The sequence below is a fragment of the Podarcis cretensis genome, assembly GCF_951804945.1.
Source record: "Podarcis cretensis genome assembly, chromosome: 3".
NCBI classification, from domain to species: domain Eukaryota; kingdom Metazoa; phylum Chordata; class Lepidosauria; order Squamata; family Lacertidae; genus Podarcis; species Podarcis cretensis.
In genome coordinates this window covers 84940257-84958741 of record NC_137172.1, presented here as the reverse complement: position 1 = coordinate 84958741, position 18485 = coordinate 84940257, and the positions used below count along the sequence as shown (strand labels likewise).

General features: G+C 44.8%; 1 protein-coding gene across 1 annotated transcript in view; it reads right to left on the bottom strand.

The window, feature by feature from the left end:
* Positions 1–9990, bottom strand: part of ELOVL4 (ELOVL fatty acid elongase 4) — a 49284-nt gene extending 39294 nt beyond the window's left edge. The window contains exon 1 of the mRNA XM_079970570.1: positions 9845–9990. Within this exon, the coding sequence (XP_079826696.1) occupies positions 9845–9935 (91 nt within the window). The 5' untranslated portion in view covers positions 9936–9990. The remainder of the gene's footprint in view (positions 1–9844) is intronic.
* Positions 9991–18485: the final 8495 nt, after the last annotated feature.

Here is an 18485-nt window from a genome sequence, read left to right as displayed (position 1 = left end):
GAGGTGGGGCTGCAGGACGGGTCACAAGCAGAGGAAGAGGTGAGGGGTGGGCCAGTCGAATTGTCACCATCCCTTGCCCCGCTATCTCCTAAAACCAGAAGGGGCCTGAAGAGGGAATAAAAGCAATGACTTCTATGCAGGAGAAATTATTGGGTGGTATTCAACACTAGTCCTTCTCTAAGCAAACCTGTTGAAGTGAATGGAGATGATTAACTTAGGTTCACTGATGTCAATAGGTCTACTCTGAGTAGGACTTAGTTGACTATTGCTCTTTATTATATTAAGGAATCTAGATTTAGTTTACGTAAAACAATTTAAGCTGCAAATACATTTTGTGGCATTTAAGAGATACTAGTGTCATTAAGAGATGCCTGTGTCATTAACTTGGACTCCTGCAGCAATAGCACCTCTGAACTGCAAGCATTCTGACCTCCTTATGTAGGCTAGGAGGGAAGACCTTCTGTTTTTTATTTTCCTTTAGTTCCTTCAGTAATCATATACATGCTGTCAACTTGACCACACAACTGTTGCAATGGTCAGAGTAGGATTTTTGCAGGCACAGTAACTTGAAGGGGAGTTCTCCCTGCATTTCATTTTCAATTTGTATACCACCACCTTTCTACATCACTGTATTTGAGGCAGTTTAGAGATCGCAGAAAAGGCAAAATGTGCAACAGCAAAAATCATGTTGTCATCCTATCAATCCAAAAGTCAACAACAACAATAGCAAAATAGCAAAACGCAAGAATCCAATTCACATGTGGCATTACAAGATAATGAAAATAATAATAAAACAAACAATAGAACTGAAGAATCACCATCAATTAAAACAAGTTATATCATTATAAACAACTAAGACAAACATCTGGGGAAATGAAATGCAGTGTGGCTGCCCCTGTTCTGTGAAACAACATCCCTGTTGAACTGGTTAATTCAACAATACATGCTGTAGATTAAATCCTAGAAATTTTGCCAAGCTATGCTTCTCAAAACACATGAAAAACACAACACAGCATATGTCTGTCACTGAGATGAAAGGCAGTAGTGAATTGTCAAACACACAAAAATCACATGCTATATCACAAACATGTATGTTACAGTCCTAAGGTTTAAGCTACATCAATCAATCAACCAAATCTTCAGATATCTTAAGGGCTGTCACATGGAAAAGGTGGCATGCTTGTTTTCTCCTGCTCTTGAGGGTAGGACTCGAGGCAATGGCTTCAAGTTACAAGAAAGGAGATTCCAACCAACATTCAGAAAACTTTCTGACAATAAGAGCTCTTCAGCAGTGGAACAGACTCCCACAAGAGGTGGTGGACTCTCCTTCCTTGGAGGTTTTTAAGCAGAGATTGGACGGCCATCTGTCATGGATGCTTTAGCTGAGATTCCTGCACTGCAGAGGGTTGGCCTAGAAGACCCTTGGGTCCCTTCCAACTCTAAGATTCTATGAAACCACTCAGTTACCTTTCCTTGTTTACAGCAGAAATCAGCTGCATGCTGATGCATACAAGCATCACCTTTACCAAAGATGACTAGTGCTGCTACCTCTGATTTGTTTGTTCACTCTATTTGTATTGCATTTCTCTTCCAAAAAGCTCAGATAACCCAAAAGAGAAATTGTATTTTAAGTTCACAATAACCCATGTGACAAAAGCAAGGCTAAGAGATTGTGACTTGTCTAATGACCACTCAGCGAGCCTCTTGACTGGTGCTTGCTGACTGCCATTTGTCGCTTAGTAGGACAATAGGAAGCTGCCTTATACTTGGTCCATCTAGCTCTACCCTTGGTTTGTCTAGCTCAGAACTGCTGAAACTGATGGACAGCGGCTCTCCAGGACTTCATAGACTAGAGGGGCCTCTTCCTTGGGATGTTCCATATGCAAAGCTGATGCTTAAGCACTGAGCTACATTCCTTCCCCTGTGTTCCACTATACACACACACACAATGGGGTGTTGATTTGGAATTTCCATTCTTTAGTGTTACTCTTGCAAAGATGATCCACATATGGAGGAGCCTAATTATTAAAACACTATCCTTGCTAGACTACAACAACCAAGTATGGATACAATCAACTTGAAATGAATGCGAGTTGTACAAAAGAGCAATTGCACAAAACCTACTGGTGTCCTAGGCATTGTTACATTAAAAGTTTCTGCCTTTCTGAAGCTTCCATGCATTTCAATAGAAATGTTACACAGAAGAAACTCCCAAGTAAACTACAATCATAATATTCAGCAAAGGGTGGCATTAGAAACACCCACATGCCTCCTGCCAAGTGTGCTTAAAAATCTAATTGTGACCATTTGATTGCTAGGCAAAGGTAATTTCCACAGATTGAGCTATTTCTTTATCCACAGGTAATGCTGTAACCAAACAGCCCACAAAATATATAGGATATGGATGCTTTAGTTAGGATTCCTGCATTGCAGTGGGTTGGACAACATGCCACTCGGGGTCCCTTCAAACTCTACGATTCTATGATAATACAAAATATATAAGCCTTCTGTATTAAAATGGGGTTGATGTTATAAGAATGAGGCTTTAACTCGTCATATACATAAGAACATATCCACCATGACTGCCAATTTGTTTCTGGGTCCCAATTCAAGGTGCTTATACTGGCATTTAAAACCCTAACCGACCTAGTCCTCAAATATCCTTCCCTACAGACTCTCTAGGATCAGATCAGCAGAGGGTGGGTCTCTTGGTAGTTTCACTGAACTCAGAAGTTCATGGTGGTGGTGGCGTCCCAGAAGAGGGCATTCTCAGTGGCAGTAACAAGTGGATACCCCTGAAATAGCACATTTGGGAGGTGAGGAGAAGGCAGAGCTGGCACAGCACAGAATCCACCGCAACCTGAGCCAGCCTGCTAACATCATGTGATTGCAACAGCTCTGTCTCCTCTCCACCCCTTTGTGTGGTGGCAATATAGTGTTTGTCCATTGGGGCAGGTGCACTGGGCTGTTCAGCAGCTGGACTCCCCTAGTGGTTCAGGCCAATGAAATCAGGCAAAGTTGGGCAGAGGGACACATTTGCCTCATCCAAATCAGGGGTCTGGGTCACTCTTCCCAATCTTACCTGAAACTGCTATGGGGAGAATGTTATTTGTTGTTTCTTGTTATCTGAATGGTAAAAATTTGCTTAGGATCAATGCAAGCTGTCTGTCCACTTGGTCTTAGATATAACTTTGGTAATCACAGGGTGGGGAGGGAGTTTATAGTTAAGTCTGAAGCACCTCAAAACACCTCTGGCAAGTAAAAGAACATGATCCTATGCACACTTACTTAAAAGTAAACTCCAGTGATCAGTAAGGGACTTCTGTGTAAAAAGGCCCAATAAACTTGCAATCTAATGGATCATTTTGTGTGGTGTACCACCACCAGAATTTGTTTTTTAACGTTCTATTTGGCACCTTCACTAATAACTTCTATGAACAGGAGAAAGGGCGGTCACTATTTCTTCTGTCAGCACACTCCCTAGGCTAGGTCACGTGTGAAAATGTATTGCCACAGGGCAAGAAAACTGCAAAGCACAAAGCACAATGAACTGTATCTCAGGATTAGATTTCCTGGAAAAATATATAACTGAATAATACTTCTTTAATCACCTGCAGACCTGTAGTCCTTTGAAGTGTGCACTGCGTTTCTATTGAGAAACATCTCTCCACCCCATTCCTATCCCAGCACTATAAGCTAGGAAGGATATTGAAATGCACAGAGATCAAACTGAAGGGATGTATGAATACTGCCTCTGCAGCAATTGCTCAAAATCATGGGTGGGGAACCTGTGGCCCTCAAAATGCTGTTGGGCTTTAGCTCCCATTATCCCTGATCACTGGCAATGCTGGCCAGGACTGATGAGAGTTGGAGTCCAATAATACCTGCAAGGCCACAGGTTTCTCCTCCTTGACTTTAGTAAAATGCTGAGGAGCAAAACAGTTCCATTTGTTCTGCTCATACAGCCATTAGCCTCCTGAGAGAACGTCCCTGCAAAACTAGAAGGAACATGGAGCAAAGTTACATTGGAGTCAAAATGCATAGCTATTCAATTACTCTACTGGCTGTAATATTAAATATTATGTCTTGGACCTATCTAGGTTAAGTCACGCTTAGAGCAAGCCCATCAAAATCAATGTGACTTGATATTGTGATGAAACTTCAGCCTCAGTGATTTCAATGGCTCTATGCAAAGCACAACTGAGTTGGGATCCAAACCTATATTTTATCCCTGCAAATTACCACAATAAATGAGACTATGAGACAATGTGTTGTGGAAATAAGAACTCTGATTTACCCATCATACCCAATGAATGCTCAGTCAAAAACAATATAGCGGTGGCAGAGAACAAAGAAGCAGGTACAGTTCTATACCACCTTGCTTGGGCATAAGACCCAATAAACTCAGCAGACTTATTCTGAGTGAAGACGTGCAGGTATTCAGTATAGCTGCCTTCCTAAACCTGGTGACCTCCAAATATTGTGGACTACAACTTCTATCATCCATAATTGATGGCTATCAAGGCTGGGGCTAATAGGGGTTGTATCTAAAACATCTGGAGGGTACCAGGTTGGGGAAGCCTGATGTATAGGATTTTGCTGTTGAGTTCAGTTCATTGTTCTATCATAAAAGAGGATCTCCCCACCCTACTGATGGTGCAATTCAGGTGTTAAACTTGAAATGTAGGAAGAGGTACAAGAGGTACATAAAACCTAAGTTTGCATAGCAATTCTGGGGAACCTGCCAGTTGGACTGCTTTTTCAAGCATCCCAGTTTATCTTTCTATCTGGAATAGGTCAGATTATCACTGAGACCAGAACAATCCCCTTGGTGAACTGAAACTATAAAAGGGATTTATTTGTAATCTGTAAACATGAGGTTTTCTCTTTACGTGGCAACCCTTCACACACAAGCCCGAATCTGCTTCTGAGCATCAAGGGACGCTCAGCATCAAGACGCTGAGCATCTGATGTTGCGCAAAGCTATTCATACAGTACACATCTGGAAGTGCTCTCCCATTTGATCACTGCGCTCAGATTTGCACATTGATCTCTTGCCCATATGGACCACCCCACAGATTTCAATGAAGGCACCTGATCCATACACAGAAGGTATGCATGTGTGGATTTGGTCCTTCCAATTAAATGAATGGAAAATGTTCTGGGGAGAGTTCTGTGTGCCCATTAACTTGTAGTTTGAGTTTATGGTTTTAGAAGTTCACTTCTCCCAGTAATATTATTAACTTATAATCATGCTCAAGTGCTTTGAAGTGAGGAGTCTACAGGTTAAAAACAAAAACAAAAAACAAGAGGCAAAAAATATTCTTGGACAAGGGCTCTCCTTAGCTGGAATAATGGCTGAGAATTCTTAGATTTTCTTCCACCACTACTTTTCATATTGCTTAATAGCACAAGGGCTCTCCTTAGCTGGAATAATGGCTGAGAATTCTTAGATTTTCTTCCACCACTACTTTTCATATTGCTTAATAGCTGGGTGCATATATATTTACTATAAAGCTATGTTCATTGAATATTTGGGTCATTTTACCACTTATACAGAACTGCTAGTCAGAAATCTGCCTTTTCAGGACTAATGCCTTTTTTAAAATAAAGTGATCACATGGAACTAAAGCCATAAAGATGCTGTATAACATTGCTAATAATAACTTGGTATATATCAGTATTACTAATAATCTTTCAGAAGACTTCAGATTTATATTAACCTCCTAGTCAAGCAATAGCTGCTCAATTTCTAATTTATAAATACACACACACACACACACACACATTTCACCCAACATTCTTCCTTATCTCTTACATCCTGCAGGTTCTCAACTTATAGAAAGCAAGAAATTAGAAACACAGCAAACAATTTTTGAACATTAAAGCAGTTAATTCACATTCCGCTTTACCATGATGCAATTTCTGAGCAGTCAATTTGTGACAGAAATTCATGCTATATTCTGTGATTGATGAAATCTCTTCCAGAAAGCAACTTCCAGAAAATTATCACATTGTATGAGTGATACAGTCGCATGAGTTGGCCTTGAGGGACCTAATTAGAGTTGCAAAAGAACAATAAAAAATATTTAGGAATCTGATTTTAGAAATATGAGAACGCTGAGAACAATAAAGGGAAACTGTGTAGGTGTCTGAGGGGGAAAAAATTATTCATTCCTTGTGCAATGTTGCGGTGTAGTGATGTTTCCAACATGGTGAAATGTCTTATTCACTGAGCAATATTAAAACATGGCAAAAGCCTTTAGAATATGACTGTTGGGCAAGGCCACAGCATGGTATAATTTCAAGATGATGTGGATTGAGAAATGATGCTGCGGAGCAACAGATGATCTGATTCATCTGTTGAGTAGCATCACTGCTATTATCAAGGAGCTCTACAATCTGATAGACAAACCCACAATTTTGAAACAAAAAACACCAGTATTTGCATGCATCAGGGATTAGTATTCAGGAAATATTACAACAAGCATGAGAATGTGGCCAGGAAAATATGGAGTAAAGAGTAAAGGAGTGCCCATCCCATTGAAAGCATCATCCAACACCTCAAGCTTTCCTGACTCTCTCAGTAGCATAGACAGTGACACAGAGGTTATGCAGAGTTATAGCATATAATCATATCACAGAATTGTAGAGTTGGAAGGGACTACACGAGTTATCTAGTCCAACCCCTTGCAATGCAGGAATCCTTCGTCCATTGTGGGGCTTCAACGCGTGACCCTGAGATTAAGAGTCTCATGCTCTACCAACTGAGACAAAATTTGCTCCATCCTTGTTCTAAAATAAAGCTTCGGAAAAGGAAGGTAACAGTTAACACTGGATGGTAGTTAAATGCATGCTGGAAGCCCACAGATCAATGTTGTCTTCAGCCATTAAGTATGGGGGGGGCATTAGCCACCCAGATGTTGGGACTCCAACTCCCATCAGTCCTAGCAGCATGGCCAATAGTCAGGGATGATGGGAACTGATGTCCAAAAACATTTGGAGGGGCACAAGCTACCCACCCCTGTAGTAAATAAATAGCTATACTGTTATAAATTTAAAAACGTTGGTGCTGTGTAACCAAATGATCCAGCACATTGCACTGTAATAATGTTATTTGGTGAAAGAGAAATCAATCTGCCCTAGCAGTGCCGCTACAGAACTGCATTTATTTCAAACAGCGTTGGGGTGTGGCTTCTTCAAGAACCAATTAAATGAATGGAGAGATGCAGCCGCAGTGCTTGGAGGACTCCTCCTACAGTACTGTGACATCAGGATACAAATATTATTCTGATTCTAAAAAACTGCATGCGCCGATAAGGGCTGCAAGAGCACACTCTCAGAGCTTGCTTACAAGTAATTTTGATGGATTTGGAGGCCAGTATGTTTAGGAAAGCAGCTGAAATCTCATATAGTTCCTCACCCACAGCTACACCATGTCCCCACAATCTCATGGTTCTCCAAAGAGCCAAAAAATGAATGAACTAAAATGTCCTACTTTAACATTTTTAACTGGGGTGTGTGTGTTTTTTGTCACAGAGGCATCTCAGATTATGCCATACAATTGACACCTATGTATGGCAATCTCAAACAGTTGACTAAGCAACATAAGTTAGGCACTATTTTCTCAGCAATCTAAATGATACTGTAATTAGTATTTCCTCAAAGAGAGGAAGACAGCAGAGTGAGTCCATATCATAGCATTCTGGGCTGCTGCCAAATTCTTCCACACTAATAGTCTACCTTCTTCTATAAGAGCTGATATTTTGGCTGTTGCTGATTTGTGCAATGTAAACTCTAGCAATTCTGAGGCAAAGTAGTTATTAATTAGGACCATAAAACTACTTTGCTATTAAAACCTTGTCTTTAAAAGTTTATTAGAGATGACTAGCGCAGCAGTTTGCTTTTATGTTAAATGAGAATCATATAAAAGCACTGTAGGAATGAAAATGGATCATTGAAAACATACAACTACAGCATTTTACTCAATCTTTTACATTTTGGGGAAATGCAGATGTTGGTTAATATATCTGAAGTATGTCTGAAAGTGAGATCAGGTAGAAAGGGATGGGAATAGGAATGAAGGCAGCTCATGCAATAACGAGTTACTGGGATCTATAACCAAGGCCACTTGGATTCCATAGCAGTGAAATCCATCATAGGTTCATTGTAGAGCCATCTTGGCATTCAATAAGTACCTGACAATCTTTACAGCTGTGCAGAAGTGATACTTAAGAGTAAAACGTGTACATAAAAGACAGTCCTGCCTTCTTTAAGATAAATGCAGTCATACACATTCATTAAGTGCATCTCTGCCCTTTAATGAGTATATATTAAAAATATTGTTTAGTGTGTTGTTCAGGTGTGCCCTTCATAAGCCTGAATTGTATGTACAAATACTGACCAACATCCTTGCCACTGCATATGTGAAGCAACTCTAAGACTGCAATCCTATGCCCATTTACCTGGGAGTAAATCTCACTGACCTAAGTGGGACTGACTTCTATTGCACAGTACCTTTCTGATTCTTTGGCCTTCTTCCAAATTCCAGCTGTAGCTATTTTATTACTGATCCTACTTGATGGATATTGATCTATCCAGCATCAATTCTGCAATAACATCTCATCTTGAAAATGGGGAGGGGAAGGGGAAGGGGGGGAGAGCCTACACCTTATAAAATGAAATGTGAGACCAGGCCTTGAACTCCATTTCATTTAAATTAAATAAATCACACATAGCCATCTGACGAAACTCTGCTATAACATTCAGATTACAATGCAAACCAGTCTATCTTACCAAAATGGGATCTGCCTTAAGCCTAATATCTAATGTGTCATGATGGCAAATGACCCCAGGGCTGTTTTCCCAGTGTGTCCTCCACATGTTCCCAAAGCAAACCCTGTAACAATGCGGGGGGGGGGGGGGAGAGACACTTTGCAAACATCTCCATTTCTCATTGTGGGCCTGGGCCCAAGAGCAGGAACGTGATTGGCACGTTCCCAGTTTGCTCGGAAAGCTCCGCTATGCATTGATGGAACACAGTGACCAGCACTTAACATGGTTACCATCGCAGCCAAGTCTCCAGTACAAAGGAATTGGAATCAGTCACAATGGGGTGGGGAATCTGTTTACATTCAATATATACAGTATCTGTATATGTACGTTTATGTATGCATATTTGCAGTTTCCACCCAATATTCAGGCAGCTGCGTGGGAGCTGCTGCAAGAAAACCTTATGCAGCAAACTTAAACGGAGCCTGCTCCTCCTGCTGCACTTCTAGCTGGCCGTCCCCCTAAGGGGAATGACGGTGAAGTGAAAAGAAAAAGAAGAAAGGCCACACCGAAAACATCCACTTTCAGAGCCATTGGCTGCTGGGGGTGGGGTGGGGGAGAGAGCGCTTAAACAGGCCCCATCTAAAGCCAGATCCAGATCCGCGTCGCAACCTTCCTTGCAGACCCGCTTTCCCAGAAGCCACGGAGCCATTTTGACCGCTGTGTGACAGTGACAGCAGGCGAGGAATTGGAGACGGGGCGCGGGTGGGGGCTGCTGCCTGGCCGTCCTTTTGCGGCCTGGACGAGGGAGTGAAGGGGATGCAGGGAGACGGGGATGGAGCTGAGGCGGCGGCGGCGGCGGCGGCGGGATCAGCAAGGGAGGGCGGCGGAGGAGAAGGCGGCGGCGGCGGCAGGTGCTTTGTGGCCAGCCCGGCGCGCTAAGAGGATGCAACTTGGCCTGGGATAAGGAGCCTGCAGGGAAGGCGGGTGCGGAGAAGGAGGCTGCGGGGAGCTTAACAAAGGCTTGGCAGCGCGTCGCTTGGCCGGCCGGCGCGCACACAGGCTCGGTTACCTCGGATGGTCCAGGTCCAGCGGTAGAACTCCAAGGTGTCGTTCACCACGTTGGCGATGAGGCCCGGCTCCCCGGCGGCGGAGTGGCCCATGGCTGGCTGGCTGGCTGGCTGGCAGGCAGGGCAAGCGAGCGAGCAGCGGCGGCGGCGGCGGCAGAGGAGCCGGCGGGACTGGTCAAGGCGCGCGCGCGTCTGTCGCTGTGCGCCGGGGCTGCTGCTGCTGCTGCTGCTGCCGCTACTGCTGCTGTTCTTGCTGAGAATGAAATTTAAATCTCTGTCTCTGGGTATCTATCTGCAGGCCCCGCCTCGCTTCGGACGACTCCCGTCCCCGGGGCCAGGGAGGGAGGGAAAAGGCAGAAGAACAAGCGCCGAGGCTGAGGCACCTTGGGATGGAGAGGGGCGCTTAGCTCGGCTTGCGTCACGTGGCCGTCGCCTTCCCCGGGGGCAGCGCACAAAGCGCCCGTCCAGGCGCACGCGCACAGACCCGGGGCGGGGGCGCGCGCGCTCGGAGCTGAACCACCTGCTTTATTGATCACGGCGGGGGCGGGGGCGGGATTGCTTGGTCTCTTCGCTCGATCCAGACGCATAAGGCCCCCATTGCAGCGGCTGGCGTGGGTGGGTTTCCCCGGTTGCCATGTCTTGACCAGCTGCCACGGAGGAGCGCTGGCACTGGGGGTCCCTTCAGGCGGTGTGACCCCCCACAGCCCAAAAGAGACCGTGTCGCCCCACTTCTTTGCCTGTTTATTTATATTCCTTTCCACCAAGCCACTCCGATTGGCATGCACCCTCCTCCCGCCCTTGGTACGCATGTTGAATCCTCACGACAGCCCTGTGAGATAGGTTGCGCCGAGAGACCTCAATGCGGATTTGTTGCCTTTTTCACAAAAGCAACTCGAAGCGACTAAATGTAGAAACAAACGTTTAAAACTACTGGTAGAAGAAGGAAATAAGGACCTTTTGTGGGGTCTTTTGACTTCACAGTCATCTTGATTCTGCACTTGTGGCAGCTCCAGCTGAAGTAACGAGTGCCACTGTTGGGAATGTGTAGTAGGATCAGGTTCTGCTTGCGCAATCCGCTGCTGTGGGCACGGTGCTGGCAGCATTTAGCCACATGCCCTCTATTCCCCCATAACATAATTATCAGGTGAGGGCCGCCTTTCCTGGCTTATTAAATCTAGCAGAAGCGGGCTGACTTGCTTGGGTCCACAGTGTAGCTAAACACTTCATTACCTGTGGGTGTGGTGCAACAGTTCCCAAAGAAACCAACTCTGGGCCCCTTAGTCTACCAGTCCATGACACAGATTAGTTTGACCCATTCCAATTTGGGTTCAGGCCTGGCCGTGGGACTGTGTCGGGCTTGGTCACCCTGATGGATGGCCTTTGCAGAGAGTGGGACAGGAAGAGTGAGACCTTGCTGCTACTGCTTCTGGATCTCTTATTGGAATTTGTTACCATCCATCGACAATGGCGTCTTCCTGGACTGGCTCCAAGGAAATGGGAACTGGGGACACTGTACTACAGTGGTTCCAATCCCACCTTTGGGACCGTGTCCAGAAAGTAGCATCGGGAGAGTGCTTTTCAGCCCCCTGGTGTCACAGGCAGGGGCAATGTGTTGTGTTTTGCCACCTGAGGCGAAATGGGAAGCTGCGACCCCACCCTGCCGCCACTGGGATGCATGGCAGTGCCCACAAAGCTGTGACGATAATGGTGGGTTCCAGCGAGATCTCACAGAGTGTACCGATTGTGAGATGTCTTTGGAAGCTGCCGCCACCTCATAGGCAGCTCCGCCCTGGCTGCAGGACATGATTTTATCTCCAAGACTATTTAAAATGAACATGAAGGTCACTGGTTGGCTTGGGGGCAAGGTGCCGCCAGAATGCAAATGCACCCCGCTCTATTTCTCCTTGACATAATTATTAGGCAAGGCCATACAGTCCCTGGGTCAGTGTCTGAAGGCAATGGGACAACAGATGAAGCAAAACAAGCTGAGCTGCCAAGACATAGGTATTGTGGGTAGGCAGTTCCCATATCTAAGAAATGGGTCAACTCCCTACCCTGGACTCCCCCGAAGGAGCAGGTTCGCAGCTTGGGGTGCTTCTGCATCCAGCTCTGCCACAGGAGTCTCAGGTAGCCTCAGTGGCCTGAAGCATTTGGTACGACAGCTATGACCATTCCTGAACTGGGAAAACTTGGCCACAGGATTTCATGAATTGGTTACTTCAAGACTGGGTTACTGTAATGCACTGTGTGGCGGGCTTCCCTTGCGCTGGAGCCACAAACTGCAGTTAGTGAAGAATACTGCAGCATGAATGCTGACAGGAGCAAGGCCTTGTCAGCATATAACACGTGTGCTAAGAGATCTGCACTGGCACTGGCTGCTAATCTGCAAATGGGCCACACTCAAGGTGTTCCTATTGGTATACAAAGCCCTTAAGGACTTGGGATCAGTTTACCTGCGAGATCACCTTATCCCCATATATTCCCTCCTGACCACTTCATTCTGTGGAAGTAGCACTGCTACAAGTGCCACATAATATCCCCAAATCTGTAAGAAATCGATCTTTTAGTGTGATGGCATCTACACTTCAGAATTCTCTGCCTATTGAATCAAGCAGGCGCCATCACTGTACTTTTTTTTAGGCACCTGATAATTAAAAAAAAAAAAATTCTTTAGACAAGCCTACCCAGATATCTAGAATGCTGATATGTTTTTAGTTTTTTTGCTGGAAATTTAAAATTGTTTTTACTGATAATTTTATTGTTAATTCTTTTTGTAGTCCACTGAGCTGCTGCTTCTTTTTACAGGCAAGCAGTATATACAGGTGAAACTCGGAAAATTAGAATATTGTGGTAAAGTTCATTTATTTCAGTAATTCAACTTAAAAGGTGAAACTAATATATGGCTCCCCAGATCTCTTTTCTGATGAGAGCAGCTTTTGCATCTCATTTGGAAACCAAGGACCCAGAGTCTGGAGGAAGAATGGGGAGGCACACAGTGCCAGATGCTTGAAGTCCAATGTGAAGTTTCCACAGTCTGTGCTGATTTGGGGAGCCATGTCATCAGCTGGTGTTGGTCTACTGTGCTTCATTAAGTCCAGGGTCAACGCAGCCATCTACCAGGAGATTTTGGAGCACTTCATGCTTCTTTCCGCAGACGAGCTTTATGGGGAAGCTGATTTCATTTTCCAGCAGGACTTTGTCACCTGCCCACACTGCCAAAAGTACCGAAAACCTGGTTCAATGCCCATGGGATTACTGTGCTTGATCGGCCAGCAAACTCGCCTGACCTGAACCCCATAGAGAATCTATGGGGCATTGCCAAGAGAAAGATGAGAGACATCAGACCGAGCAATGCGGAAGAGCTGAAGGCTGCTATTGAAGCTTCCTGGTCTTCCATAACACCTCAGCAGTGCCACAGGCTGATGGCATCCATGCCACACCGCATTGAAGCAGTAATTGATGCAAAAGGGGCCCAAACCAAGTACTGAGTGCATGTGCATGCTTCTACTTCCCAGAGGTCCAATATTGCTCTATTTGCAGTCCTTGCTTTGCTGATTTCATTTAATATTCTAATTTTCTGAGATTGTTAATTTGGGGTTTTCATCAGCTGTACGCCATGATCATCACAATTATAACAAATAAAGGCTTGACATATCTTGCTTTGCATGTCATGAGCCTATCTCATATATTAGCTTCACCTTTTAAGTTGAATTACTGAAATAAATGAACTTTTCCATGATATTCTAATTTTCCGAGTTTCACCTGTACGTTCTATGAAACAAATAAATAAAATTATGAATCAATGAGGTCTCCACTTCATGGCTGGGCAAGGATCTGAACCTTAGCTTCCTGGGGCCTAGTCCAACATTCTAACCCAGAAGTCTTTTCAGACCCAGGATCTACCTTCAACCCAAACATGCATTTAGGGATCAATTTTTTTCCTACCATATATCTGTACGCTGGAAGCACTGCTGTTGTGACTCATTGTAGTTCAGGCCGTGACCCTACAGGAAGTCCCAACCCACCAGCTGAAAGCCAGTGCCCTAAAAACTATCCCACACTGGCAGAACCACCTCTTTTTTGGCTGCTGCCCATCATGTCAGGGAGGTGCCACAAGTGCCACTCTTCCTCACTCACCTACTGCAATCAAGTGGCAGCAAGGGATAGACATCTTTGCTTGATTGTCACCTGCTCTCTGCCTTTGGGCAGGTGTGCATAGGGCAAGGGGTGAGCAGGTTAGCAGTGTTGGGCACTGCACTGGGACCCAGAGAGAGGGAGAGAGAGGGAAGGAGGGAGAGACGACATAGAGGGGAAGGAAGAAGAGGTGGCACTGGCCCCTGTAGCAACCTCTGCTGGCTTGCCAGCTCCCAGTCTCTCTTTCTGGCAGAGAAGTGGTAACTTGTCCCTTGCTGCTGCTGCTACTGTAAACCCCCTGCTCAGTCAGTCCCCTCCTGTCTTCCTCTGGGTGGGGCAAGCACTGCTGCGCAAAGGGAGTGAACAAGCACACACTGTCCCTGCTCACTCCTTTGCTAAAGTGCCCGTGCCAAAGAGCAGCCTCCTTTTCTCCTCTATTACTTCTCCACTCTAGAGTAGGGATGAGGAAACTTTTTCAAGCCATGGGTCGGCCACAATCTCTTATGGTCAATCTCTGGGGTGGGGTGGGGGTGAATGCCAGTAGTGATTGGGGCCAGAGGCAAATGTGGGTGGAGGAAATGGTGCAATTCCCAACCTTGAAGAGTAGGAATATGCATTCCGTCCATGGAGAAGAACGCCTACTCAACTGATAAACATGGTGATGCCACACCAGTCCATCTATACTCTGGACAATCCACTTCACAGTGTCCTTTGTTGTCTGCATCATCCATTGAACTTGGCCATTTGCTTGAGGATAATGAGGTGCAATGGCGACAGCTTGGATAAGGTGGTCCACAAATTCACTGAACTCCATTGATATGAGCACAGACCCATTGTCAGAGGCTACAGCATCTGGCAATCCATGTGTTGCAAATAATTGTTGCAAGGTTGTGATGGTTGCAGCAGATGTTTGAGATGGGACTAAGAGCCCTTCAAGCCTTTTTGAGAAGTTCACCACAGTCAAGAAGTTAGTCCCTTGAAATGGTCCTGCAAAATCAATATTGTCTTGACCATCTCATGGGAACATAGATGTCTTTGGTAGGTTATGCCAGGTAGCCTGGCATGTGCTGCATTCATTGACAATCTTTACAAAGTTAGAGTCAATTCCAGGTCACCAGACATAGCTATTATCCAAAGCTTTCATGCATATGATTCAGGCATATGCTGCACAAAGTGTGGGCAAGATGGTTTGACAATTACATTCTAGGATAACAACATGGTTTCTCCATAAAATACATCCTTTATGAGCAGACAGCTCATGTTGGTGGCTAGTGAATAACTTGAATTCATCAGACAGTTTTGCAACTGACCACCCACACCACCCCCGGAAAGACACGAAGTACTAGAAGATCCGAAGAAGTTACTACTGCAGCTTGATCAGGTTGTAGAGGTGCACATGGAAGGGCTTCCAACATCAAAACTTCCATTGGAGGTAGCACATCACAATCTGGTTTCCATAATCGCAGATGGCTCAGGGCATCAGCCTTAGAAATTGTTTTTCCTGACTTGTAGACTTGTAGATCATCAGGGGTTTGGCCTGGGTGTTCATCAGTATGTGGAGGATACCCAGGTCTATCTCTCTTTTAAATCAGAACCAGTGAAGGCGGTGAAGGTCCTGTGTGAGTGACTGGAGGCGGTTGATGGATGGATGGCAGCTAACAGATTGAAGTTGAATCCTGACAAGATAGAAGTACTGTTTTTGGGGGGGCAGGGGGGCAGGCAGGTGTGGCAGACTCCCTGGTCCTGAATGGGGTAACTGTGCCCCCAAAGGAACAGGTGTGCAGTCTGGGAGTAATTTTGGACTCACAGCAGTCCATGGAGGGACAAGCCAATTCTGTGTCCAGAGCAGCTGTCTACCATTTCCATCTGGTACACAGGCTGAGACCCTACCTGCCCATGGACTGCCTTGCCAGGGTGGTGAATACTCTAGTTATCTCCTGCTTGGACTACTGCAATGGACTCTACGTGGGGCTACCTTTGAAGATGACCTGGAAAATACAACTAATCCAGAATGTGGCAGCTAGACTGGTGATTGGGAGTGTCTGCCAAGACCACATAACACCAGTCCTGAAAAACCTACATTGGCTCCCAGTACGTTTCCGAGCACAATTCAAAGTGTTGGTGCTGACCTTTAACAGCCCTAAACAGATTTGGCCCAGTATACCTGAAGGAGCATCTCCATCCCCATCGTTCAGCCTGGACACTGAAGTCCAGCTCCGAGGGCTTTCTGGCAGTTCCCACACTGTGAGAAGTGAGGCTACAGGGAACCAGACAGAGGGCCTTCTCGGTAGTGGCGAACACCCTGTGGAATGCCCTCCCATCAGATGGCAAGGAAATAAACAACTATCTGACTTTTAGAAGATATCTGAAGGCATCCCTGTTTAGGGAAGTTTTTAGGTATGAATAATAAATAATAATAATTATTATATGGACAAGTGTATTGTCATAAAAACTGAGCAAAAGACTCCAGCACAGAATGCATAGGCTTATTGATAAGGTGTAAGTGGCTTATTCCCTGTGCACTTGCAATCTCTTAAAGTCTCACCTTATCATTAGGCTTAATAGTGGCACTATTGGTGCAGCCTACTGGGTTTGTGTAACTGGTTCAAAGACTTATTGTTTGATGAGATGCTCAAGATCTCCCTCAATTTTTTTCCTTGCAAGGCAAAAGACAAGTTTCTGGGCTTCATGTGAATTTATGCAATAATTGGATCCAGATGGCATGACACTGACTCCCCGTTGTAAGCTCCCAGTTCCTCAGAGAAAACACTGGGAAATCTGTTGACAACTTGGCTTGCAGTGATGCCATGAATTCCTTGGACACTGATTCCTAGTGGTCCGATTCAGTTCCTTCTCAAGAGGCTCTCACACTGTCCCTTTGCCATGTTGAGTGGAAGCTTCCCTTTGAAAGAGCCATACAGCACATTCACATCACAGCTTCTAGCAGTGTCAACCACCTTCTCATTGTAATCACAAAGTATACTTGTTGGCCTCAACTCTGGCAACGGATCCGAGATAAAATGTGATGAAAGGCATCTTTATTGATTATTGATAATTCAGAACCAGAATCCATTTTCATTTATGAGTACATCTGGAAAAATTGCAGAATCCATAGGGATGCTGAAACTGATACAACTTCTGGACTTCACCACCATACAGTCAGGATCTATTGCAGTTTCTAGTGGATTTTAAATGGTATACTTGCTCAAGTTGGCCATAATTTTTGCAAAATCTGCACTAAGTGTCCTTGAATTTGCAAAGAGAGTGTTGATGCAAACCTCCACAGCCTGTGCTGGGCTTGGTAGGCCTGGTTTTATCCGCAGATGATATGGGGGGATACATTTCCTGTGTTCTGTTGACCCTGCTGCTACATGTTCTCTGCCTGCTTGCTATGAACAGCATTTATTTTCAAATCTGTCCCTGTAATTTATGTAACATGTAGTGATGCAGTGTCACTGGGTAGGGCCTTCTCTTGAGCCAATATAAATGACAAATTTGGCAGGGTTGAAGTGCTTCATCATAAACACCACAAACAAGGCGATATCATTCCTAGCATGCCATCTACGAAACCCTCAAAACTGCACTTGAGACAGTGTAGCTCTGCAATAGAAGCAGTAATGCTATGGGGGGAGGGTAGAATCCCTGTGACCCACATGTATGAACATGGGGCTAAGCTTTGGTGACCTCTAGGTTGGATTGTTGCAATGCCTCATGCATGGGGCTGTCTCTGAAGATACTCAGAATCTTCAACTGGTGCAAAATTCAATGGCCAGATTACTTACCAGAACAAGACATATATTGAGCATATAACACCAATTCTGGGCCCAATTAAAAGTGCTAGTGTTGACCTATAAGGCCTTACATGGCTCAGGACCTCAATACTTTATACAGACTGACACGGACCCTGTGCTTGTCATCCAAGACAAGCTCTATGTCCCCTCTCTCCGAGAGGTTTGTAGAATGCTCTCTTCAGAGAGGCTTGCCTGGTGCCACCATTATATGTTTTGAGGCGCCAGGCAAAAACATTCCTCTTTACCCTTGCATTCGGCTATTAAATAATCTATAGCATGTTAAATATGTGTGTGGGGAGGGGACTGTTATTATGATTCTTTTATCATTATGCTGTCTATCATTATGCTATGTGTTATGTTTTTATTATTATGCTCTGTTGTTAATGTTGTACACCACCCTGGGTGATAAATCGGGAAAATAATATCCAATAATAAATAAGAATGTGTGGCATGAACATAGACATCCTGGTTTTAATAGCAGTGAAACAGGAAGAGAATAGCAGATCAGCAATTTCAAAGGAGGGGCCTCAAAATGTAGGCCTTGAAGGATTCTTATCTAGTCCTGTTGACAGAGTGCTTCCAATAATTATGCATTATTCCTGGCAAGGTTAAGGAATAGGTCAAGGGCTTGTCTATTTAAAAGGTGTTAATATGGCTGAAGTCATGCTTCATATCTGTCTGGGAGCAGGAAGATGATTCATTCAGAACCATACAATTT